This window comes from Tachysurus fulvidraco, chromosome 25 (assembly GCF_022655615.1).
Source record: "Tachysurus fulvidraco isolate hzauxx_2018 chromosome 25, HZAU_PFXX_2.0, whole genome shotgun sequence".
NCBI lineage: Eukaryota > Metazoa > Chordata > Actinopteri > Siluriformes > Bagridae > Tachysurus > Tachysurus fulvidraco.
The window spans coordinates 13,923,753-13,951,138 of record NC_062542.1 but is presented as its reverse complement, the minus strand read 5'-3'; the positions used below and the strand labels follow the sequence as shown (position 1 = coordinate 13,951,138).

Genomic DNA, 27,386 nt, shown 5'->3' with positions numbered 1-27,386 from the left:
GAGGGGCTGTTGAAAGCTGTTATCAGGAAATGTAACTATAAATGGATAAAAATTCCAATGTCATTCTTTCAATAATTTGTTAATTATTTTATTATAACACACATTCCAAGTGTCCTATTCCTTACACAGTGAAAGTATAAACAGTTTTTACAGCAAAGGTTCATGTGTTTCAACAGATAAAAGATTAAGAGATTAGTTTGTCTGTAGACAGTAGCACAAGATGAGCTATCCTTTCCCTACCTCTAAAATTCTCACTAAGCAGATCCATCGCCCTCTGTAAAACTCTCTGCCGCATCCCAAACACACAGCAGTCTTTTTTTCTTGTAAATGAATTATTAAAAGCAGATTGGAGTTTCAAAGGCGACGAGACGGGGCTTTCATTTCTGCGCGCCTTCAATGGGCCTGAATAAATCTGAAAGATGAGACTTCATTACGCAAAGATGCAGTACACGTTCAAAAAGGGTTCATCGGCTGATTTATCGAACTCTGATGCGACGTTCAGATTTATTATATGATCTGGCAAGAGCCTGATTAGATAAGTCATTAAACTGTAACTTTTGCAAAACTGCAATGCTGCAGCAAAAACTTGAGCAGATTAGGCTAAAGACTGTTTTCAGGTATCATTTGCAGGGATGTCAGACTTTTTCCACTTTCTCTCTCTCACACACACACACACACACACACACACACACACACACACGCATATATTTGTATATATGTAGATTATTTATATACGTAGATGTATTTAATTTTTAAGAAAATCTTGCAAAAAATCACTAGTATATTGTATAATACATTTATTATATATCATATGACTGTATTACAATAAAGATCAGTTATTAGCTTATTTCACATTGAACCCAGTCATTGATTAGATTATTTCTGTTACATAGACATCCAGAATTTTTAAAAAACAAGTACACAACATTTACACTCTTTGGTCGGTGTTCTTACATACTGTACTGACTTGAGGTTCTTGTTTCAGCAAGTGCTCAAAGTGGTCTGATTTAAAAACAAACAAACAAACAAAAAAACTGTACCAGGTTTCACAAACAGAGGCACTTCTCAAAAAAGTGCAATGGCAAAGATACGATTGTCAGACAAATGAGGTAAAAGCCTTAAAAATCACTGCATGATAGAAATGATGTATTATGTATTCAGGTTTCTTTGTTGTTTTTTGTATTCTCTGCTTTTAAGTATTAAAGTTCTTCAGCCAAATCCATTTACAATGTTCCAGCATCATCTTTCCTGCAGGTGTGAGTATAGGTACAGGCTTGTGCTCTGAGCTGGAGCACATGGCACACAGTGTAGAAGAGAGAGAGATAGAGAAAAAGAGAGTGCTATTTCATCATCTGGTGCATTTCTTCAGCAGGCCAGAAGCGATAGCTCTTACTGCCCTCATGGTCTCTGTGCACGTGGGAGCAATCAGGGCCTCTGGCAAGAGGAAACCATAATGGCCTGTATCACGCAGTTCGAAGGCGAAAGCGTAGGGGATGCCGTTCTTGTAGGCCCAGTCAATAGAACTCCCTGAGCTTACATCTGTGAAAGCAAAACGAATAAAACATTTTCGATGCTCTTATCAGGAAGCAAAATCGAAAAATGCTGAGTTAGTGCATGAAGTGCTAAGAAGATCTATAAGGAAATGAAGTCGATAATTGGTCGATAATTTGTTTACCAAAAAAATTTTTAAATTCAAGTTCAGTATGCAGAAGAAGAAAAAAAACTATGTATATATGTATTTAAATTATTTCTAAACTAACTAGCTGTTTGGTGGATTTTAGTAACATAATAGTACTTGTGTTCTACTTACTCCTACTTGAATGACATTACTCACACAGTGTGGTGGAGGCAGGGCCGTATCTGTATCTGACGCCGTACGCGGAGTACAGGGCACTCACTGCATTCTGCGCTGCTGTTTCCTGTGTACAAATATGCTTTTATAAATTGCATTAAAAGTTTTTTGATAATATATACAGATTTGATATATTTTCTTATTTCATTTTAAATGTAGTATTTCGTAAATGTAGTATTTTTAAAAAAATTGTGTTGCAGATTGTTATTATATAAAACCTCATAAAAAAGCCAATGCAGACAAAATAGCTCCCATTTTCACATTGATTTGGAAGCTTGCTTATGAAATCACTGTATCTTTAATAACTTTCGGAGCAAAAAGACAGCCATTTCCAAATAGCCCAAAAATGACAACCCCTTAAATAAGGAGACCTGCAGCTTTTGACTCACCACACAGTCAAAATTGGGGATGGTGCCATATTTGTAGGAGTAGGGATAGAGGAGCATCTGAGCGTAGGCGTGGATGGATATGTAAGCCTTGGTGTGTTTCTTGTGCTTGCGCAGGAAACGGGAGACGGCCTTCACCTCGGGCTCGGACTCTGGGAATGGGCCGCAGTAGGTGTCGTCACAGGGGTGTGTGGAAGCGCCTTCTTCTGTGGGAGGCACAAAGGAAATGTGTTATCAGGATGGCTTTTGATCGTTTTTTAGTCTCTGTGTTGGAATTCAGGGACGATGATCACGTAAGGTTTTGCTGAATCACGTCATGCCTTTGTGCCGGCTGTATTTCAAACTTAGTTGTTATGAACACCGCTGCATTCACGGTAGCCTTCACCGAGGCAGCAAATGTTTGTGTGTCCTTCCATTAGTGGTAGGAATGAGAAATTATATTCCCATAGAACTTTACTTTTCTTTCTGAAGAATGCTTTAGAATGAATAACTGCATAATCTGAGACTTTAAGCAGTTAGCGGTATATGGCTAACCCCTTTTCTTTCTTAATTATAGTCGTGTATTCAGATTACCAAACGAATTAGCAAGGTCATATTAAGATATCTAATATAACACAATAAAACAAGTCAATGCTATTTGTCTTGTAGCTAACTGGCTAGCTCACTATTTGGGAAAACATGGTGTACCTTAATTCATATTCATACATGAATTTTGTATGAGAATAACAATGTAAAGATGATTAATAGTTTATCAGGAATCGTTTTATACGGACTATTTCAATTTATCTCAATGTAATGTCAATCAAGCAAATATATCTTGACTCTTATTATGCTCCTTCAAACCGCTAGCATTGTTAAAGATAAACCCGTTAACAATTTACCATGTCTGCTTCTCTAAGATAATTAATTCCCACACAGTATTGTTTCAACCAAAATCCTGACCTCAGTGGATAAATTTAGTGGGTCTGAACGTAGGCAGAGTTCATAATAAGCATATACAGTCTACTCAATTGTTAATTAACACACTGTGTAAAGCAACCTGTGAATCTTACAAAACAGCACATAAAACTTACAAGTGAAGAAATGTAGATGAATATAAATATGGTCACTGTTTAGATAGATACCTTGAAATAAAAGGCTGGAGAAAGGTTGAATTAGTTGTAGCTTAGTGTGAGATCTCCAAGCAGAAAGGAGAGAACACATACACATATGCAACTCTTTTCTGAGCAGGACAGTTATAACTTTGTTATTGGGGACATAACTCCTCTTGAGGGTTTTCCACAAAAATCCTGGCAGCCAAACAATTTTCTATATATTATACATCAGAAATGCAGTCAGGTTAGACTATATTAGCCATACAGCTAGCATTCAAGGTAATCATTTAAAAGAACTAGTGTTTTGATCCTAATTTAAAACCCTCTCAGAAATCATGTCAGGTTAGCTTATGCTAATCATGTTGCTCATAATCATGTTACTAGCATCATGATTTTTTCTCTCAGAAACCCTGTCATGCTGGATAATGTTAGCCATAAAGCTAGGATTGTGATTATGACTTACAAGAACTAGCATTTTGATTATGACTGTCTCAAAAGTCTTGATAGGTGGGATTATGCCAACCATGCTAACCATGTTAGTCATGATTATGACTTAAACTCCTCTCAGAAATCATGGCAGGTTAGCTTATGCTAGCCTTAGTGATAACACTGTTACTATGACTTAAACGAGCTTGCAAGAATTTATGATTATGACTTAAAGAAACAAAATCTTTACAAATACATAAACATTTACAAAAGCCAGTGATCTTTTTTAAAGACTTTTTGGAGGTTTATTAATGCCATTTAATATATGCCAAATTTCCATGCAGTTTTACACGTTACCTATTCTTTCCAGTAATCCATCCATTCTTCCAAAAAACTGCTTTCCTCTTGAAAATACATTGAATTGTACTTTCTGTTTATTATTCGGGTCTATTGAGGCCTGAATAATATCATCTTTGAATCAAAACCATACGTTATGTGGAATATTATGACCAGGTACATTTGTTCATCTTTAATCAATTTTCCCTACATGTGACAATATTGTTACATTTTGCATTCTTTGACTTTTACTTACTGCTAATAAGCTGCATTTTACATCCTGCCCTGAATAAATAAATAATGTTTATTTATCTTTTTTTAGGTCAGAAATATCTTTTAGTCAACTTACCGCACCATCTCACTTTAAAGTTTCTGTTGGCGTCGACACCCCTGCAGTGGTACTTGGCTTTTTTGGATCGTGTTTTCCTCCAAAAGCGATCCTTTAATAAAAAAAAAAGCTTAAGCATGTAATATGAACCCAGCAACCACTGAACATTCCTCAAATAATAGCATTTGATTATGTATAAGGTTGGGAGCCATTTCATAACATTCTGGGTATTTGATATTATGGGAAACTTATTATTATTATTATTATTATTATTATTATTATTATTATTATTATATGATTATCAGAGAGTTCTCAGAGATAGTACATGGTTTCATAAAGATTCAAATAATTTCAAGGTAACCAGAATGTTAGGGAAACATTCTGCAAACCATCACCGGTTACCAAACAATTCCTTTGAGGTTTAAATTATTTACAATTTATTGAAATGTTATGTGAACTTTGCCTTGGGAAGGTCCCAAGAACTTTAAATAATTTAAGGGTTATCAGAACATTAGGAGAATGTTCTCCAAACTATCATGAGTTACCACAAGGTTTCTAAAAAATTAAAAGTTACAGGAAAGATAAAGATATGTATTTGTTACTACAAAATCTCCTGCCAATCGGTGTAGGTTACTGCAAGGTTCACAGAAAGTTCAAATAATTTAAAGGTGACCAGAACATTAGAGAAACCATTCTTTATACTATTTCGTTTGAGATTTAAATTATTTAGCAGCTAAGGAAATGTTAGGGAACATTGCCTAGGGAAGGATCCCAGATAATATAAAGGTTAACAGAGGAATGTTCTCTAAGCCCTAAACAAGATTCCTGAGAGATTACAAGAACATAAAGGGAACAGAGTACAAGAACTATTCCAGGTAAGTGCAAAAAATTCCATGAGATTTAAATAGTTTGAAGGTTACCAGACCATTAGCAGAAGGATTTCTAAACCATCACATGCTCTAATAGAGGTTTGAATTATTTAATTATTACATTTATGTTTGTGTGTGTGTGTGTGTGTGTGTGTGTGTGTGTGTGTGTGTGTGTGTGTGTGTGTGTGTGTGTGTTTCTGATTGTGCAGCGACCTTGGCTATGAGAAAGGTGATACATAATTTAGTTATTGGAAATTAAAATGAACATTCTGTCCACAGAAAGTTTTGTAAACCAATCGTTTTGAGCAACATTTGTAATTTTTCTAGTTGCCTAATCAAAACAATGCTGTGAAAATGATCAAGGAGAGCAAAAGTACACTTTTCCAGCTGTAGTGATATCCATCCACGTTGAACACAGGCATGATGTAGAAGTTCAGCTGCTTTAACAGTCGCCTCATGCTGGAGTCGTGCTGATAGGAGTTCAAAGCCTGTACACAGAGACGGCGGGAGGCGACACACACACACACACACACACACACACACACACACACACACACACACACACGAATAAACAAAAAGAAGTCTAATCTCCTTCAGAGACAGAGACCCAGTGCTATAATAACTGCACAAGGTCAGACACTGGCGACTGCTGAGGTAGGAAAGTAAATAATCTGACGCTAGACTGTCATCTTTTGTGCACTCTTTATATTTGAATCTGAGTTATTGCAGGCAACTCTATGTTTTTATAAAAATTTTTAGAACAAACTCTGATTGGCTGGTTAGATTGTAATCTTTAAAATCGAGAATTTTTTCATTTCATCACTTTCGACCTTGGCAGCAAGAACAGTGTATAATTTACAAAGCACAAAATCATATTGGTCTAATCATCAGCTAGCTTGTTCATATAAAGGTTCATAATAAAGCAACAGCAAAAGAAAAAAGAAAAAAAAATGTTTTTTCTATTGTTATTTTAATGATCCTGAACTGTGTTAATTAGCTGGTAGGATAAAGTAATGAGAGGCCATTATATAAATATACTGAATATATATTAATACTGAGACAGAGAGAGAGAGAGAGAGAGAGAGAGAGAGAGAGAGAGAGAGAGAGAGAGAGAGAAAGCGAGACACACAGACAAGGTGAGAGAGAAAGAGACAGAGAGACCGAGAACGAGACTCAGAGACAGAGACAGTGAGAGAGATAGAGACAGAGAGAGAGAGAGACAGAGAGACAGACAGAGACAATGAAACAAGCAGATAGGTACTGAAGGTGACTTTGACATGTTTAACATGCTTTATTCTGATAAATGTATAAGAACGGTAAAATCAATTACAATGATTTTCAATCACTGCTCACACAATGTAAGCAGTTAGACACAAAAATGGGTTGTAAATGTTGTAATCAGTTCCAAGTTCTGACAAACTCCAGAGACTTTGGGTTAAAACTGATATCCTGACTTATTGTGTATCTGTGTTGCATTTACTCTATCATACTGTATTCTATCAGCTGTTGTTTTAATAATTATATATATATATATATATATATATATATATATATATATATATATATATAGATAGATAGATAGATAGATAGATAGATAGATAGATAGATAGATAGATAGATAGATAGATAGATAGATAGATAGATAGATGAGAAACACATACAGTTTAGTGAAGAAAGCTCAAGTGCTTGCGGAAGTGAGATTTAGTGAAAGCCATCAAAGATGAAGGATAGTGTTGTTCCTCTGCCACACTGTGGCATAATAAAGGTACTGAAACACAAGCATCAAGACACTTTTCCATCGGTTATCAGAATATAATTTCAGTACTACATATTACGCACAAACAAAAACTGTAGCTGCTTCAGAAATTCTAGAAATTTGAAAACAGATGCAAATGTCCAATTTTGTTATATTTTAAAAACAATCATTTCCCTTCTTCCTTTCCTTTTACTTCTTTTCTCTTCAGCAGTAATCTGTCTGACATCTGTTTATTTTTGAAAGCTAATCAGTTGGATTATTTTAAAGTTCTCAAATTCTTACTTCTGTGTGAAGAGCAACAAGGACTTAGCTTAATTTGATGGACAAAAGTTACGTCATTCTTTCATAAATTTGAAAATAAATAAATAAATAAATAAATAAATAAAGTAAATAATAATCATCTGGCCACATCGTCACATTGTACTTTTTGTTGCAATTTGATAAATATAAGAATCAAAGAATTTAAGTAAGGCATCGTGGACGTTTGAGAAATATAACTTGATTATATAATTATACCAAATGATATTAAAAGCAACTGTATTTCATTATCATTAAAAAAGATAAAAAATGACGTGGCAATAAGCATCAAATCGAACATCCTTGCTTTAATACCTCATTTAATCTCTCACTCACTCACTCACTCATTTTCTAGCGCTTATCCGAACTACTCGGGTCACGGGGAGCCTGTGCCTATCTCAGGTGTCATCGGGCATCAAGGCAGGATACACCCTAGACGGAGTGCCAACCCATCGCAGGGCATACACACACTCTCATTCACTCACACAATATGGACAATTTTCCAGAGATGCCAATCAACCTACCATACATGTCTTTGGACCGGGGGAGGAAACCGGAGTACCCGGAGGAAACCCCCGAGGCACGGGGAGAACATGCAAACTCCACACACACAAGGCAGAGGCGGGAATCGACCCCCAACCCTGGAGGTGCGAGGCGAACGTGCTAACCACTAAGCCACCGTGCCACCCCCCATCTAATCTTTTCTATTAAATCAAATGACTCTAATCTAATAACCTGTACATTTAAATCTACTTTTGATAAGAAATTTCTCCTTTCATATTATTGTCATAAGGGAATCTTTATCTGCACAGCTCCTGTCTATTTCTATCTCTGAAGCCTGAGAGAATATGGCTGGATCATTTTATCACCCTGGAGCTTCACAGCTGACGTGAGCCGAAACTAATGGTGCAGAGTGGATTTTAGTCTGTGAAGAACTCTCTTGGTCTTCCATCCAGTTTTGCTTCAGGAGAAGGGATTATACGGTAGCAGTCAGAAATTTCGACATAATCTGCTCACAAAAAGTTCTCTTTATGTAGTATCTTATAATAATAATGAAGATATTAATAAAAAAATATCGCTGAACTTCTCATCCCGGAATTATTCCTCTTTTGGGAAGGCTTTCCATTAGATTTCCATTCCAAAAGTAGACATGGTGTAGTCAAAACAACCTTGAAATGAATATGCTAAAAACTGTGAAGATGATAGTGGATTTCAGGAAAAACCCTTCATCTCTTCCTCCCCGCTCCATTCGCAATAGCCCTGTGACAGCTGTGGGGTCAATCAGGTATCTACTGTAGCACTACCATCTCACAGGACCTGGAGGGGAAGACCCACATAGACCCCATTTTTAAAAAAGCCCAGCAAAAGGTTATACTTCCTCTGCCAATTGAGGAAGTTTGATCTACCCCAGGAGCTGATGATACAGTTTTACACAACTGTGATTGAGTCAGTCCTGTGTACATCCATTACAGTCTGGTTTGGTTCAGCCACCATATCAGTAGGCTGCAACGGACTGATAAAACAGCTGAGAGGATTATTTGTGTTCCCCTGCTCAACCTACAATAAATGGACATGTAACATAATCAAAGACCCTTACCACCCTGGACACAGTATGTTTGGTCTGGTTTCAGTGAAAGAAAGTAATAACACTAGAGCATACAGAAATATTCTTAACAATTGTGTGCTTCCAGCTTTGTGGCACCAGTTAGAAGACGAACCACTTATGGGTGTATATGGGTGAACCGCTTAAGGCGTATACATACATTTCTCCAAATAGTGTAAATAAGGATGTTTAGATGATGTCAAACACTTACTTCCTTCACAAACCACTGACAGAAGGCAGGGCCGATCCATTCCCGCGCATGAACGCCGCAGTCCATCCACACGGCCTTCTTACTGGTCCGAACCCGGTTTCCTAACTGATATGAGAGAAGATCGGTGATGTCAATAAAGTGTACGCTTATCAGATGATTGTACAACATTATGTTTGGTGTCTCCACTTTACCTGAAGCACGTAAAGGGGCCGTCCTTCATAGGACCGTCCAATAGAAAACAAGTCCACTAGGTGTGGGTGTGTCTGGTTCATTTCAAACATCCAAGTCTGGATCTGTAAGAATTTTAGAATTTATGATTATTTATATGACAGTTCACATATAATTACTGTAACTCTCTAATGAGTCCTGCTGTATAAAATGAATAAATGGACAAAAGTGATGTGTACATACATATATAGATTAAATGACCGATTGTTATTTTATCCATAAATTGTTGCATTTAATGCTTCCACTTATAGCTTGTTACAAAAAAACCCCATCCTTAGACTTTACCATATCCCATCTTCTGACTGTTAGAAAGCACTGACACTGGAGACTCCTTCCGTAATTTTTAAATAAATATCTCCTTACACAAACAGTCACCATATCAATCATCATTTAATGTTTTTTTCTGTTGTACACAACACATTTTACTATTTAAATTTGCTTATTAGTCCTCTTCAATTATGAACCGTTAGAACCGATAACGTGTTAGAATGAGCATGTTAATATAACTGTTTATGTAATCATACAAAATTAGTCAACATTTTCTGACCAACCAGAATTAAGAATTCTTCAGCACTGGGAAAAATGATCATAAATAAGTCATAATCATCAATTTGTTTGATGTTTTTATACAAAAAAAGGATTTATTAAAGTTGCCTTAAAGTTAGGGTCTCCGATTTTTGAAAGCCAATGTTAAATCATATAAAATCACCAACACAAACACACCCCTAACCCAGATGGGTCCCACCCCTGTATTGATAGCTCCGCCCACACATACATACTCAACCCAGTTAACTAATGCAAAGAAATGTTTCTTTATCATAGCTGAAGAGAAGAAAAATACGATTGCAGATAAACAAACAAACAAACAAAAATGACACACAAGCATAATCATGTAAAGGACGGCATATATTAGTTCTGTGTAACAAAGCAAAACCAACGTTACTCACCTATCGAGAAGGAAAAAAGCGCCTCGGCGTCTTAAATAAAGCATATTCACAGATTCGAGAGTCCCGGGTCAATAACTCCTGAGCTAAACGCTGTTACTACACAAAACGCGGTTGTAGCTGCCTCTCTACATTACTACAATATTAAAGAGGTGTTATTTGTGTAGTAACAGCGTTTAGCTCAGGAGTTATTGACTCGGGAAACTCCAACCTGTGAATATGTGGCCAAATTCCTGCTCCTTCAGTTCTCCCCAACGCTGGAAAGCTGATCCTATATTAACACGTCCCACTTCTTGCCTTATCGTAAACCTTTCTTTGCTTTCTTTCTTTGTTTTTATCCTCCATGTCAATGTTAAAAACACTTTCTGCTAACGTCGCATATTGACAAGCCCCATCCCTTTCAGGTCATTGGCTACACGTTTGTTTTGTTTTTTGTTTATTTTTCGTCTCGACTCAGTTTTCTGAAGCATTTCTCAAAAATCGGAGACTCTACCTTTAATTTGTGTTTAAAGTTTGAAAATATGAATAAATGTTGATTTATAGCTAAGAAAGTATATCAGTAATTGATAGACATTTGATCTGACTTATGTTTACCTGCTGATCACTTTTTTAATATATATTTTTACAGTAGCAGAAAATAGAACGACAAACTTAGACTTCTAGCTTAGAAACTGTAAAGTAAAAGTTGATAAGCATGTGAAGGCAGAGAAGCCTGTTTTCATTCTCGGTTCAATCATCACAATACCTTAAGATCGCTCCTGCTAACAAGCCGCCATTATTTATTTAACACTTCGAGGAATCTGGTGCAGCTCCTGTCAAGATGATGACAGAATGTTCCCGAATATCAAGACGTGTGCAAGATGTGTTATTAAAGGGAGCCTCATTCATCAGTGCATGGATTGTATGGTCTTGACTACAAAGTGATCTGAGTGAGCATGAAGGAGTTTGTCTGAAGGCTTGAAGCTCTGTTTGACACAATGTGTGGTGTGGAAATATAAAACTAGTGCATTAATATATAATGTGAGAATTCTGATCTGTAATACAGTATCATTGGTGATTCGATTCCAGCCCTGGGGGTTTCCACTACTGTGATTAAATAAATAAATAAAATAAAAAAATTCATGAACTAAAATGTGCATGGAAGATCCAACATCCAGCTGGAAGAGTCTCTAATCTTTAAAGGAGGTTTCACCAAATAATAAATGTGTGGGAGCCAATAATTTTGAAGTCTTTGTTTGGCAGGAAACTATTTGCACTACGTTTATTGGTAAATAAACGAAAGTGAAAGTGACGTGACATACGGCAAAGTACGGTGACCCATACTCAGAATTCTTTCTCTGCATTTGACCCATCCAAAGTGCACACACACAGCAGTGAACACACACACCGTGAACACACACCCGGAGCAGTGGGCAGCCATTTTTATGCCGCGGCCCCCGGGGAGCAGGTGGGGAGTTCGGTGCCTTGCTGAGACTCGAACCCACAACCGTAGGATTACGAGTCAGACACTTTAACATCAACCATTAGGCCACGACTTGCCCCAACACAACACATCTTCTATTTCTAGAACTGTTGGGTTTAATAATAATAATAATAATAATAATAATAATAATAATAATAATAATAATAAACTTTTTTTTTCTATTGTGTATTTAAAAGTACCATCTCAAAGTGCTTCACAGAAGAAAAAGGTAACATACAATTATACAAATAATACGTTAAAATAAGTAAGATATAAAAACACACCAGATAAGAATATAATATCAAAACAAGTAAGTTAATAAAATCAATTTCAAGTAAAAGCTACCCTAAAGAAATAAGCTTTAAGGGAGGATTTAAAGACACTAATGGATTCTGCTTGCATAATCTGAACAGACAAGGAATTCCAGAGTCTTGGAGCTACAGAAGAAATTGCCCTATCACCCTTAGATTTTAAACAAGTATGTGAGACGATTCAAAGGCCAGTTTTTGAAGAGTGGAGAGCAGGGGTGTAGGGGGCTAAAAGCTCAGTAAGGTAGTGAGGAGCCAAACCATTCAAAGCTTTGTAAGCAAGCATAAGAACTTTAAAATCCACCCGAAATCTGACGGGAGCCAATGTAAGGACTCCAAGACTGGAGTGATGTCATCCCTTGTACTGGTTCCAGTCAGGATTCGGGCAGCTGAATTTTGAACCAGTAATAATTTAGTGCTCCTGTATGTTTAAACTCCACCTATTAGTCATTGTATAATATATTATAAAATGAATGGATTTTTCCCTTCGTATTTAAATTTTTGCTTATTTTTCTTTGAGTGTGCCAATAATTATGAGTAACTGATGAATTACTTATTCAAGTTGTCTTGAAAGCAGGATAAAAAGCTCTCAAATGTGAGCCCTGGGCTCCACTTGGAGAAGCAATTGGATTATAATTGAAGGTGTCTCTTGTCTAGGAGGCTGATTGGGGATAAAACCCATGAGAGATCTTTCATTTGAGGTGGTTGCTTCTGATGATACGTGGTCTGATTCTGGAAGCTCGCATGTCATCCTGGTTTGGATTTCTAACAGGACTGAAGTGCTTCTTTGAGTATCTTTGCTTCTCGATATGAACACGGACATCCTGCTGTGTCGATCATGTTGAGTTTTTCAGCGTGATCGTTTAGCTTCATCAAGACTAGTCACCGTTTGTCATGAAAACATACAAGAACTAATCGAGATATCTCAGCTTCTTTCCTCACCTCCTCCAGAGGATGATACACTTCATAATCATACCGGAACACTGATCTGCGCTTTCTGTTTGACCGATACCCCGTCTGTTTCTCCATTTCCCTCTGCACGTCAGAAATAAGCAGTCTGTTGGGAACAGCAGGGGGCAGAGTGCAGTGAGACACCAAAAAAAATAACTTTTCACACAATCTGTTACTTTACAGTGTTCAAGAACGATACACATTTATACAGGCTTATAGCAAAGGAAGAAGATGACAGGAAATTGTGCAGCATATCATGGGCTTATGAATCAAAATATCTAATATAGGTTTCTGTGACCAAAAAAACCCACCTCAGTAATATGTATGTTTATTCCGTTTATTCCCATTACCGAATTTATTTGAGCAAATCTATTTATTTATTATCAGAGCATACCCAGATACCAGTATATATAGTGTATGTCCAATGGGAAATGTTTGAATAAAAAATGAGGGGAATTTTAGCCAAAAACGGCTGGATGGCTGATGCGTGGAATGTATGATGAACGTCTGCCCAGACCGGCATCCAAGCCATGGGCCTGCAATAATCTTAGACAACTTATGAGGACAGCAAGCCTAGAGGAAAGTCTTACTCATGCTGAACGTGCGCCCGTCTGAGCAGATTTTTGAGACGTGCTGTCTTGTCTCGTCCCACATGGACGTCTACCTCTTTTCCCTCGTGGATAAGGTTAGAGCTGCTGGGCTGCCAGAGGTCCACCTGCACAACATCATGGGGTCAGATGCAGCCAAGGACCCATACGATATTGATATCGAGATTTACAATGAAAGCTTTAATGACATCAGTAACATCAAAATTTTATTGGTGTGCGTTTGAAGTTACAAACAGAGAAAGAGAGAGAGAGAGAGAGAGAGAGAGAGAGAGAGAGAGAGAGAGAGAGAGAGAGAGAGAGAGAATGTGTGTGTGTGTTCTAACAAGCCACACAGTCCAGCAAAATGAAAACATATGGTGAAACCCCCTATAGTATTCCATGTCTCTCTTCCTAATCTGCAGGATCATTGTTCTTGTCTTACCAACCAGCTCCAAACATGACCTCTATAAAGCTACACACAGGCAGAATATAAATCGCTCGTCTTTTTCCTACAAGTGTCCTTCGGTTTCACTTTAACGTTAAAAGCCACTAAGGGTGATGATATCAGCAAGACTTAATGGTTAGGACACATGCCTTACACCTCCAGGGCTCTGTGATGAGGCCGGGGTGTCCCCCAGGCTCCAGTTTCTCTGTGACCCTTTGCAGAGAATGGAGGCATGGATGGAATCAGGAAGGAGGCTAATACTTTTGCTCAGCACTACGTTAATGCTCCAAAAGTCTTAACGCTTTGCTCTGAAGCTATTAATAAATCAAACAAAGAGCTCTGACAAGATACAGAGAAACTCCCACCAAATTGTAGGCATCGTACTCCATGTATGTGTGTGTGTGTGCATGTGTTTGTTTGTGTGTGTGCGTATGTGTTTGTGTATGCATATGTATGTGTATATGCGTGTATGTGTGTGTGTGTATATCTGTATATGCTTGTGTGTTTGTGTGTGTGTGTGTGCCTAATCCCACAGCTCTAGCTCAACAGCTGCATCCCATTTCAGTACAGCAGCATGTTTGCTTGCACACTCACCTTTTAATGCCTCAACTGTTTTTACACACTCGACACCGGAGAAAGTTTAGAGTAATTAAAGTTCTCCTTGTTCTACTAGAATCGTGTCCCTCAAAGCGCTAGAGTCCGGGTTTAATTCAGAAGTCCTGGCTCTCTAATAGACCACGTTTACTGATCGTTCTGATAAGCTTTTCAAATTTCAATAAAATACCTTGGTCCGTTTTTATGCTGCTTATGATGCTGTAATTCAATCTATATTGATCATTCATAACTATTAACAATCTCAAAGACAAATGAACAAAAATAAAAATAATAAAAAATTTGATTATATAATGGCTAATAGAGTATATTATATTATATTAAAATTATTATATTAAAAATAACAGTAAACCGTTTTAGAAATTTAAGACATTCTGTTGATGTAGTAATAAATGTCATAGTACAATTTGTTTCTTTCCAAATTATTGGCATCCCCACATTTATTAATTTTTTTGTTGGATCTTGCCGGCAGCTCCTTTACAGCTTGAGTTCTTATATATAGTTTGCAATAACAGACTTTCTGAAGCTAAGAGCAGATTAAAACAATAAATTGGAACATTGTAGCTTGCTTGCATTTATTCTAAATACTACATATATTTTTGTATAAAGTATCTGATTATTTATATTAAAATAAATACTTTTGCCAAAATGATGTACAAGCTAAAGTTGTCATTAATTCATAAATATTGTTTTTTTTGTCTGTTATTAATAATGGAAGTTTCCTCAAATAATTATTCCTAATAATTCATTTAAAATAACGATTAGCTGTTTTTTTAAGAGCAACACAATCAGGCAACGTTTCCTGCAATCCTGCAGTAGGCAAATAAATATGATATGATGTTACAGGCAATGCAAATCTGAGGCAATGTCCACAATGTCCAAAATGTCCAGCTGCCACAATAAACAAACCCTAACTAGCAACTTTTATACCGTTCTGATTCCAACCTGCCTCGTGTTAGCGTGAATCATCTCTAAGTAAACGAAAGGACCTACAGGCAGCTGTGCAAACATAACATACTTGTCCCTGAAGTAGCAGCTTCCAAAGCATGCCGAGTCAATTTGGGCTCGAGGTCAAGTGCACGTTTCAAATATTTGTGACGCTTTAGACGAGACGAGACACTACGAAGTTTTTTTGTCCTTCAAGCATTTTTAGATCGTTAGAAATCTTTCATTAAAATACCGCAAATTTCGCCTTTTAGAAATAATTTTTAAAAAATTCCTTTATTTGGATTTTACTGCTTCTTCACTCACAATCACATTTGTATATTGTATATAAAATGTGTGTAAAATTTGCATTTATTCCAAACATTATAAAGAAAAATGTATCCGGTAAACACAGTGATACAACTAAATAAAATATTTATGTTAATCACTACATCGTTTGTGTCCAGATTTTGTAAGGGTGCCAACAATTATGGAGTCACTGACATAAGGAAACATTTCAAATGCCTAAAAGCTTAACTTAATACCTTCAACCAGCGCAAGTGTCTTCTGTTTTATTCTCAAACAAAACTAGAAACTAGAACAATCCGGCTCTTGATCCTGTAATAAGAAACAGCAGCTTTCTCTGTTCTAAACAGAACATAATTATTCCCAAATGGAGAATCTCTTGAGTGACTTGCACATCCTCCAGACTGTGTTTCAGTTCCACTGGTAACACACAAACTCCGGTTATCTCTGTATATCGCTTGTGATTGCCATTACTTGTTCTTCATATTCAAATTTTATTTAATGATGATACCAACTAACTGTGTTCAATGGAGTTAAAATATTTAAATTCAACGATGATATCAATTAATTTGACTGGAAGTCTGTTTTATCTACAGCATTTTTATTTTTATCACATATACATTATAGCACAATAAAATTCTTTCTAGACCCAACAGTGGCAGCTTGACAGTGCTGGGGTTTGAACACAGATCCTTCGTGCAATAACCCAGTGCCTGAACCGCTTGAACCACCACTGCCCCATTTATTCTGCTTAATGGTCTGGTCACTTAGACAGCAATCCACATGTAACCATAAGACATCCATCTATCTATCTATCCATCCATCTAATAATGCATGGAGTCTATCCAAGGGGACTCGGGCACAAGTTAGGGGACACCCTGGCTAAAGTGTTGACTCATCGCAAAGCACAATCTCTCTCTCTCTCTCTCTCTCTCTCTCTCTCTCTCTCTCTCTCTCTCTCTCTCTCTCTCTCGCACACGCACAGTAAATACAATTTAGAGATGCCAATCAGTCTATAAGTAGCATGTCTCCTAACTAGCTAACTAATAATTCAAAACAATGGGGATTCCATCATATTTATTCATAACTGCATTAAACTGTAAAACAAGAACTACTACGCAGTGACAACTTCATACTGTAACACACCCACCAGCTGTGTCATAAGTTATCCAACGAATTGTTGTTGGCACAGGCTTTACGTCGGATGCCCTTCTTGACACAACCCTCCCATTTTATCCAGGCTTTCAAACGACACTTCAGTGTCTGGGTTAGCACCCTGCCCAGGAATCAAACTCTGGCCATGGCAATGATAGTGCAGGATCCTGACGCTGGACCACCAGGAGGACATTGAAAATGATCAACGAACAAGCGAGGAAGTCACATAGCATACCCCGAAGCAGACTTCACACTGTGTGTTACATGTACAAAACTGAGGTGTTAATGAGTAAAATAAAAATGACTTACCGTTATGTTCTGGAAAAGCTGCTGGAGATAATGGATCTCCCCTGGACTGCTGGGAATTATTCTCAGTACCTGATCACTGCAATAAAAACAAGGTTACTAACATGAAGGTCATAAATCAGACAACGATCGATGGTTAATGCGCACACATTTATAATTACAGTCATTACGTTTACATGCACAGGTGGTCCGAAAGTATTAGACTTTTAGTCATATTGACACATGATCAGTTAAACAGAGATTGACATAATCCAACTACAGGATTCTAATATTCAAGGATTATTGAAATCCTTATCAAACTTTTGTGACATCTCCGAAGACACGAGTGATGCTAGATTGACAACGGAGACATACATGGAAAAAAGAAACAAAAAGGTATAAGAAAGAGATCTCAGTAAAGGTAGTAGTTATAATTGTAATAGTTCGAAATCATTGCGATGAATCTATTTTATTGACCTTGTTGTAAAAGCTGTATTCGCTCGTAAGCACAGAGCAAGCTGCAGGCCTGAAGCACTGCACTGTTTGATAATTGCATTATCACTGTGGTAAGAATGTATTGCATGAACCCGGAGGGAAATTCCAAGCATGTGCATTCACATTGTAAACAAACTACATCCAAATGCTACGATAAACTATTATTTATTCCAGGACGTTTCTCAGAAGAAGTAAAGTGAGCTACTGTGTACTCGTAATCAAGTGGAGTTCACGGATAAATCATCCTAAAAGTCAGAGCTAGAGTGTGAAAGTTTCCAAAGCATGAGTCAAAGACCTACTACTTTCACAGGAAAAGGCCCATAGGCGACGAAACGATTTTGTGACTTGGTGCTAACTGATTCAAACTGAAGATTTAAACAAGAAACATGCACATTAAACAGATTTTATTCCAGTTCAGTTTATATACAGTATAATAAATCGATAATATCAGTGTCGTCACATAATTTGTTTCGTCGATTAACGATTGAGATTAGATTAAAAATCTTTTTTTTTCATGTAAAATACATATAGGTCTTTCTAATCAGAAATATAACCGGAAATAACCAGAAAGTTTATAGCAAGTTTTAGAATTGTAAAAAAAAAAAAAATAGAAAAGAAAAAAGAAAGCAAATAGAGGAGATTTGCCATTTCTTAAAAATTCGATATGTTAGGTCACAATGATTAAAAATGTACAACGTAGTTGCTTTTAACACAAAACGCGGAGTCCATGCCAGGTCGAGTGCACACTGTCCTTACAGCAAAAAGGGGAAAAAGAGGGATACTGCATCTGATAGGTTTCCTGTGGGGTCTAAGATTTCCTTCTAAAAACCACAAGGAAGGTGAATTGGTGACTCTAAATTGCCCCTAGGTGTGAAACTGGGGTGTAACTGGGATCACATCCATGGTGTATTCCCACCTCGTGAACGGTGTTCCTGGGATCCAACAACCACAATCCACAATCTGTTCCACCAGGATCTGAGGAAGCCCAGAGAGCAGATAAAATGACTGACAGGAGGTCTAATCCAAACACAAACAAGCATTCTCATACACACAGTACTCAAGTTCTGAGGTCATGGCTTAAACCTAACCAAGCCATGACCTCACATTCTAAACGTCTTCCAGGTCAGTTGTATGAATAAACCCAAACCCAGAAGTTCCCTTCTGAGTCTGGTCCTTCTCAAGGTTTCTTCCTTATGTCATCTCTGGGAGTTTTTCTGCCACCATTGCCTCAGGCTTGCTCATTAGATATATATGTTACAGATAAACAGTAACTTAATTTTAAACTTTTTAAATTTTATACTGCTTCTATGCTTTCTTAAAGCTGCTTTCAAACAATGCCTGTTGTTAAAAGCGATATACAAATAAATAGAAATTTTAAAAAAAAAAATTTTTTTTTAAAAATTTTTAAAAAAAGAAAAAAAAAGAAAAAAAGAAAAAAATGCCTTTAAATGCACCTTTATAAAAAAAAACGCACCTTACTTCTAGCACGCTTAGAAAATTTAACTCTAAAGGGACAATTATGTAGGTGTGTTTTGGTGTCTGTTTCTGGGATATGACACAATACAATATCTGCAAAATAGCACTTCTTGAGCTGCGATGACTCATTTTGCACTTTCCTTTAATCAAATCAGTCCACAAATCTCAAACACCTATTGACAGCCCTCTACCTGTCTTTGTTTTTAGTGAGCAACATCAGCCTTCCAGGCGAAGAGGAGATGAAAGATGGTCTTTATGGTTTGGCTGACACCGACACGTTCCATGACAAAGGCTGGGGGAAAGCAGACAATGACACCATTTGCATCACTGAATACCTACTTCTAATATTAGCAAGGGGGTAATAAGAGTGCAGCAAGTCAAAGCTGCAATTGTACTCGCAGAGGGAATTGGCGATTTCTTCCCTAATATACACCCTGCGGCACTGCGAGCAACCGAGGCTGCTCCATGATGTCACAACTATAGTGTTTCCTTTGTGCTGGGCTGATTTGTGTCAAATGGTGTGGTTGGAATGGTATTAATGGTATTTTTTTTTTTAGATAACCTGCAGGGTGTGAGGTGAGCTCATACCTGCAGAGAGATGATATCTCGTTTAAAAGGAAGAATATTCCAATGCAAACTCTTAATTCAATTAAGCTTCTATAATGATATTGACAACCTCTAAACAAGCTTACTTAATCAGATTATAAGATGATTAGTTAAAAGAAGCAATTGTCCTTATTTATGGTGGATTTTTTTTTCTAAACATGACAAGAATTATCCTGGGAGAATAAAGGTTATCACATGATAGTAAAACTGACTACAGGATTTATCTGCACAGTTCCTGAGTATATGAGCTTCATGTTAGCCTAGAAGTGATCTTAGCCAAACATAATTGTTTGCCTAAATCTAAAAACTACTTTGCTGGACAACTTAAGCTATCCGGATAATATATTTTCCATTTAGCCTACATTTGGCTAGCTAGGTCAGACAGCTCCTGATGGAAATGTAACAATGTCTTATCTAAATAATAACTAGCTTTGATTCAATAGCTCAACTTAGCTACTGCTTGGTTAAGCAGTATATAGCCACTAGCAGCTAACCTACTGAGCTAGCATGAGCTTGTTATTAAACAAGGCTAGTTTCTCAGGTCTCATCAGTCATGCTAGTCAGCTAAGTTAGCTTGGTTGCTGTTACTTCTCCAGTACTAGGTATTTGACTACCTGATTTATTAAGCATTCAATAAACATGCTCATTGTGTTTAATTATGCAAACACGTAACATTGTCAGACAATTGCTGGCACCAGCTGACTGCCAGGTAGTGCACACCTCACATTACACACGTTACATGCATATTTGTAGGGTCATGTCTGCTGAATATTATATAAATAGGTCATTGGCTTCTGACGGATTTGTTTGTTGCCTCTGAGATTGCAGACTCCTTCCCAAAAAAAAACCTCTCTTCACAAAAATTTCACACATCCAAAAAAATCTGTTACGTTATTCATAAAAATTCTGGTCCACTGTTGAAGTATAGTGTATGTTATCTTAGCTTTGGCATAACAGCCATAAATAAAGGAACAAACCCAAACAGATCATATATCAATTTGGATATTAAAATCTACCCCTGTGCTGTAATGGCTCACACACTCCGCTTGCCTTATTTTACACCCTCTGAAAGGTAAACGCGAGCTATAAGCCGCAACACAAAAACAGTCATCCCTACTGGAATTTACTCCAGAGTTCAAGCACGTAAGCTGCCACACGACCTTTACAAACCGCAAACCTAAATCAACAGCATCTACAAACACACATGACAGGGAAAGAAAGACCAGCATTCCTACAAGTTGTATTCAGCGTGTCTATACTTGTCTCGTCCACGTCAGCGGACACAGAGCTGTCGTGCTATTTTCACACGTAATTAAAACGTCGCTATTAGGCATGAGCTCATAGATGATTATATGATATACCATGATATGCAGTATACAACATTATCATATGCAATTAAATGTTTTAATATCAAAATCAGAGGAATGAAATCAGACATTTTCGATCAGTGGGTATAAACAAAAGTGTGAGACGTGTGTTTTTCCCTCTGTTGATAACCTTATACAGAATTTTAATGGTTAAAGTAAATACCTTCAAATTTTCTAAGCTCATGAATTTGAGTGAATTTGTGTGAATAAAACAAACTGGGTTTTTTTCTGAACTTCCTATGAATAAATAATACCTACATAAACACTACAATTCTTAAAGCCCTTAGAGTCTACTGTCTGTCATATGAACTTCATATTAACCACCATTGTGGAGTTATGACAACAAAAAAGGAGCAAATTCCATTTTTTTGGCCTCCGGGAAAAGGTGTTAATTAAAACATTACTACCAACAGGTTTTGGCCACGCCACTTACAGATATATTTACAGATATTTAAAGTACTAAACAGATAAAGATTGTGTCATTGTGTAACACACCTACAGCCCATGGTCTAATGTTTCTAGGCTCTGTCACTGGAATGGTGTTTGACACCTAACTCTAGTTAAACATAATTACATCTGCTGTACAATTTAGAATTTATATTCTTTGATATTATGGGGAACAGCATTTATATTCAACATTTATATTGCCTGAGTAGGTAGACAGCAATGTAAAGGTGATGTTTGTGAGATAAAGCCTGCTCCATACGGAATATATCAGTTACAGCCTTAAGATATTTAGCGCTTCTTCACAACTTGGTATGATTTACAGCGTGCATTGTGGCTTTTATGTAATGGCCCGTGCTCTTTTTTTCTTCTGTTATTCCTCCATGCTTTGACACAGTAAAGCTGGAATCCTTTTAACAAAATCCAGGAGCATAGATTTATGAAAATATAGGAATCCATGTTGATTGGCTTGCTGCCTTTCATCTGACGCTAAAGCACATCTCAGGCTTGGTGATATAACGTAGTTCACAATAATTTGTTTCATATAATAATGTCATATTAAATAGATTACTGTGTTTTAACCCCATAATGTACGTACAAGCGTCTCATCGATTTATTCATCTCAAACCATATTTCCAGTATCTAATAAGAATTAAAATTATTACACTACGGCAAATAAAAAGCTGTCACTTCCTATATTGCTGACCAGTTTCTGCAAGCATGAAAAAAAAAACCCAGGAAATCTCACTATGAATGTCTGCCGTGACACTCATACTGAACATCCTTTCAACACACTTAATACTGTTTCATTTATTGTACAGAAACATTGATTGATAATCAGTTTGTCTCAGGGTTCCTCACTGTCTTATTTCTTTTATTATTCGTTATTTCCTTTATCATTAATTATGTCTTCCTTCTGCTCTATGTTTATGCTCTGTAAAGCTGCTTTGAGACAATGTCTATTGTAAAAAGCGCTATACAAATAAACTTGAATTGAATTGAATTGAATTGAATTGTCTCGGTAGGTTGTCCCCTGCCTCTGTGTTCATTAGGGATTTTGATCTTAAACAATAAAGACCTAATTATAAACTGATTATTCGTACATGCCTAATCCGTTTATTTTCTCCTTGTTACTAGTGTCTCCTTATGTTTGACCAAACAAGAAAATAGAGTGTAAAAATACACCAGAGGCTATCTGTTGGCATTTAAGGCATACGTGTTTAAAATGTCACATCAGCTATCTCTGTGTTTACTTTGTCAGCGGAACATTTCCTACTGCTCTTTCACAGCTACTGCTAATTACTTCCTGGAACAGCTGGAAAAAAGGAGTTTTTTAAATGTATTTTTAATGCATTTCTTTCTACTTTATGAGAAATTCTGCGTACAAGTGCACGTGAAGCTCAGAATTGGAGATTAGAATTATTAGAATTAGAGTGAAAGTAAGGAAAACGTAACAATTGCAGCTTGTTAGTTAGTGAACATAAGGAGATTTATGAGATGTTGAATCGAAAATATTTTATTGATATATAATGTTCCAGCATTGCATTGTTTTGGGATCTCAAGCGCATGAGCTCAATTTCTTCATTTCTGTGATTTGCCTGAGAAGGACTGCTGGAACAGAGCAATACTCTCTGATCAGAATTGAAACTGTAGTAAAGCCTTGATTAGAGAAGCAGTCCAAAATGACTGAGAATCACCATCAGCTAAAAGTTCAGACAATCATACTTTATTTCCAGTGAAGACACAATCAGAGATGTTTTTAGCATGAGAAAGGTATCCAACAGTTACTACCCAATTCTCTTCAACACTAAGTATTATTATCTAGAATCATGGCTGGTTCAGTGTTCCCAGATAGTCTGTTTCGATCTCATTCGTGCTTTTAAACCTGCCACAAGTCACAATAAACCATCAGCAACCTGGATCTCCTCCAAATGAATGTTAAGACTAGCTCTGCACAAATCATGAGCAATCAAACTGCAGTCTGAATGATATCAACCAGCCCGTTCTTTACTCTGCCAATTCTGTCATGTTATAATAGGCCTTTTGGCAACTCTAGAACTGATTCTATCAAGGCTTTGGTGGTAGGTATTTAATGTTATTAGATATAGCTTAATTACAGTTTGGAATTTGGACTCCACAATCAAGAACCGCGCATGTGCCAGACCTTTTTTTTTAAAAGTGCTTCTACATTACTCAATATTTATGTGACATAAATCACATGCAACTATCACTAAGAATCTTTATAGTACTTTGCATAACATTTATTGAAAACTATTTTAGTAGTCTCTCTATAGATTATGGCTATATTTACTGGCTGAAATTATTTCTTGCAGCTACTCCATGCACAGCATATATATTAGCATACAAAATAATATCATAGTTTTATTTAGACATATAAAAAAAGCTGTAATATACTTTTGGATACAGCCTTCAGATATACACATACACTTTCTTCACAGGTTATTTTGTCAGTAGAATTTCTGAATCCTGACTCGGTACATAAGAGTCGATTCACACACAAGCATGATTCGACTAATTAGAAAAATGAATAAGAATTAAAAGGAATTGCGTACAACATTGGGAAAACGTAATAAATGTTAAATGACAACAGACGTACAATAAGACGAGATCATCACTGCTAGAGAGTCTCAGGAGTATCTCATTATAAAGCTTGAGCAATATTTTTATTATGGTAAAAATCTCTGTTTTTCATCATATCAAGTGTAACACTATGCTATGGCTATGGTGCTATTTAATAGTAAATTAAATCTTCTATATGGCGTTTTTATGGATTACTTAACAATATCCAAAAACTTCCCAGCGCTGTGCTTTACGTTTTTATGGAATTAAGTAAAATATTTACTTGTATTCGTTTCTTGGAATCGACTCCTCAGCTGTTCAATACAAATCGACTCAATTTTATATTCTCCTTAGGTTGGTATTGTTTCCATGAGGAATAGCAGAGATAAGAAGAAGAAGAAAAACACTCTCTTATGTGTACTTAGTTTCACAAGAGGGAAATTAGTGAATAAGTGAATAAGTGAATAAGTGAATGAATGAATGACTGTGTCAGCTTCACTCACCCCGAATAGCGGTTGTTATAGAGACGGGCGCTCGTGGGCTTACAAAACACAATCCATCCGAGGAGAAATGCAGCACACGCGCTCTTAACTTCCGATGCCATGTTAAAGTAATAAGGAATAAAGCGCTTTGCTGCAGGTTCCTCACATTATCCAGATCTTCATGGAGAGATGAGAGGGAATGCTCCCGGGTTTGGCCCTGGTTCACGGACTGTAGAGGTGTGATAAAGCTCAGGTGGGGAACATCGCGCGCTCATCTCGACTTTTTAAAGCGCGTGCGAATCGCACCACGTGACCCGGTGTCCCGTTTTGGGCTAGAGCATTATAACGGGGTTGCCAGATTGGTCTTAGAGAACTTTATCTGTATTGTGAATAAACACGGTTATAAGCTTGAAGATTGAAGAAAGAAAGAAAGAAAGAAAGAAAGAAAGAAAGAAAGAAAGAAAGAAAGAGTGACGAATAGACAGTCAGTCACTGGCAGAAAGGTAGATGAATTAGAATTAGAGAGATACAAGTAAATAGATAGAGTGTGTGTGTGTGTGTGTGTGTGTGTGTGTGTGTGTGTGTGTGTGTGTGCGTGTGTGCGTGTGTGTGTGTGTGTACGAGTTTGGTATTGATACACAGAAACCCAGATACATAAGAAGAATAAATCACATTTATGGTTAAGGTGTTGGATTACTGATCAGAAGGTCATGAGTTCGAATCCCATGCCCACCATGCTGCCACTTCTGGGCCCCTTAGCCCTCAATTGCTCAGTTGTATAAATTGAAATAAAATGTAAGTCACACTGGATATAAGGGAGTCTGCTAAATGCCATCAGTGTAAAAGAAGGATGATGTAATTTTCCCTAGCTAATTGTTGGGCATTATAGCAACAATTTTTTTTGGACAATTTAGGAGGTCCTTAATCCACAAATTTATTAAGCTTCAACTCCAGATACGCCTGATACAGGTAATAAAGGCTGTATGGATATAGAAAACTCTGTACTATTTTGAACTTTTTTTTATATCGATGTCCAAAACAATCCACAACCTGTTTTCATGCACTGTTTGAATACTGACTTTTCGATGTCTGTTGCCAGGTTTGGCAAATAGGAGTCTGGTACCTCCATGATCTGTGTTGTGTTAATAGTTAGTTAATAAGTATATGCTTTCATTCCATAAAATATTAGAAAAATCGCTTAAAACTATACAAAATGTGCAGGACACAGATTACCAGTATACACAAGAGAACCCCAACTAGATCTGTGTTTTTCATGACATGAGGAGCGCTATTTGATTTACTGTAAAAAAAAAAAAAAAAAAAAGTATGTTTATGTTTTCCATACATTTTATCTTCTTCATTTCTCTGTGGAAAGCATAACAAGATTTGATTTGCATATCGCTGTGAAGGGATTCTCTAAACAGAGGCCTCCTCTTGACTTCTCAGTCCCTACATGCCTGCAAAAGGTTCCTGTATTTATCAAAGAGTGCTGAGATTAAAAGTCTGACTCTCAGGCTTTGTGTCTGAATGGCAGCCGTACATTTTTCACATGCTTTGCTCTCTGTCAACAGCACACCACCTGTTTGTCACTCAGTTGCTTGTGCAACAAATGACTGGCTGAAACACACGCCGGCATGACAGCATGGTGCCCAGATTGTGCCAGCCCCCTTGCATCCACAAAGGGCGGAAATGCTACTCTTTTTTGCCTCTCGCTTAAGGCACTTTAATGTACGAAACAGACTGGAGCCTTTTAGATATAAACAACATCAACTGGAATTCAATTAAAAGCCTATTAAATGATGTTCTCTCACTTTATTGGCACAAACCTCAGTGGCTATTTGCTCTGTATTTATTCATCCAAATGGGTAAAAGGGGAAAGGAACGAGGGCGTATATGCTGCAAAAGCCATTATAGTAATTCATTAGGCATTTACTTTACCCTCTCCACTGACTCATTGCAAATCATGGACTTTGAACCTGCAACCTATCAGTGACTCATATATAAAACAAACATATGTTAATTTCTATCTCTAAAGTTACAACTTTACAACAAGAATTCTTCCTAAAATACTAGGGTTATGTGACTATTATATGGATGTCACATTTATAATCCTCTTATTGTTAGAGTTAAAATAGGTGAGCATGCAACCTACAAATCCCCTGAATGACCGTTGACAATAGAAATGATAATGAGCACATTAATATAAACCTGAGATTTGACAGAAGATCAGAAGAACTTCTGTTACAGGAAATTAATCATCAGAATCTTCCTAAACAGAGTAAAGAATCCCAGTCTGCTGTGGCATAACTGCAATCAGATAAATCTGGCAAAGTTTAATAAGACAAGAGGGATTTGTATGATCTGATTACAACACTAAAGCATGTGTGTGTGTGTGTGTGTGTGTGTGTGTGTGTGTGTGTGTGTGTGTGTGTGTGTTATTTAATCCAGTCATAATGTTTAGACTATAAAATTATAGATGATGTAATTCAGTGCCGAGAAAGCACACAAAAAATAAATCTACCACCCCGGCGCTCCTCGTCTGGGTGAGGTAATACGAAGACGTACAAGCGT

At 36.9% G+C, this 27,386-nt stretch overlaps 1 protein-coding gene across 2 annotated transcripts; it reads right to left on the bottom strand.

The window, feature by feature from the left end:
• Positions 1-782: 782 nt before the first annotated feature.
• Positions 783-25,128, bottom strand: cpa6 (carboxypeptidase A6). 2 transcript variants are annotated; one of them, XM_027170433.2, is made up of 11 exons: positions 24,837-25,127; positions 17,390-17,465; positions 13,642-13,766; positions 13,043-13,157; positions 9,350-9,451; positions 9,159-9,263; positions 5,669-5,779; positions 4,444-4,534; positions 2,242-2,444; positions 1,835-1,919; positions 783-1,539 (listed from the first exon to the last, which is right to left on the bottom strand). In XM_027170433.2, exons 1-11 carry the CDS (start codon positions 24,935-24,937, stop codon positions 1,349-1,351), a joined length of 1,305 nt encoding a protein of 434 aa, XP_027026234.1. In that variant the 5' UTR covers positions 24,938-25,127; the 3' UTR covers positions 783-1,348. The 2 variants fall into 2 exon arrangements, with proteins under 2 accessions (XP_027026234.1, XP_047664317.1); XM_047808361.1 differs by lacking the exons at positions 13,043-13,157; positions 13,642-13,766 and having other exon boundaries at positions 24,837-25,128.
• Positions 25,129-27,386: the final 2,258 nt, after the last annotated feature.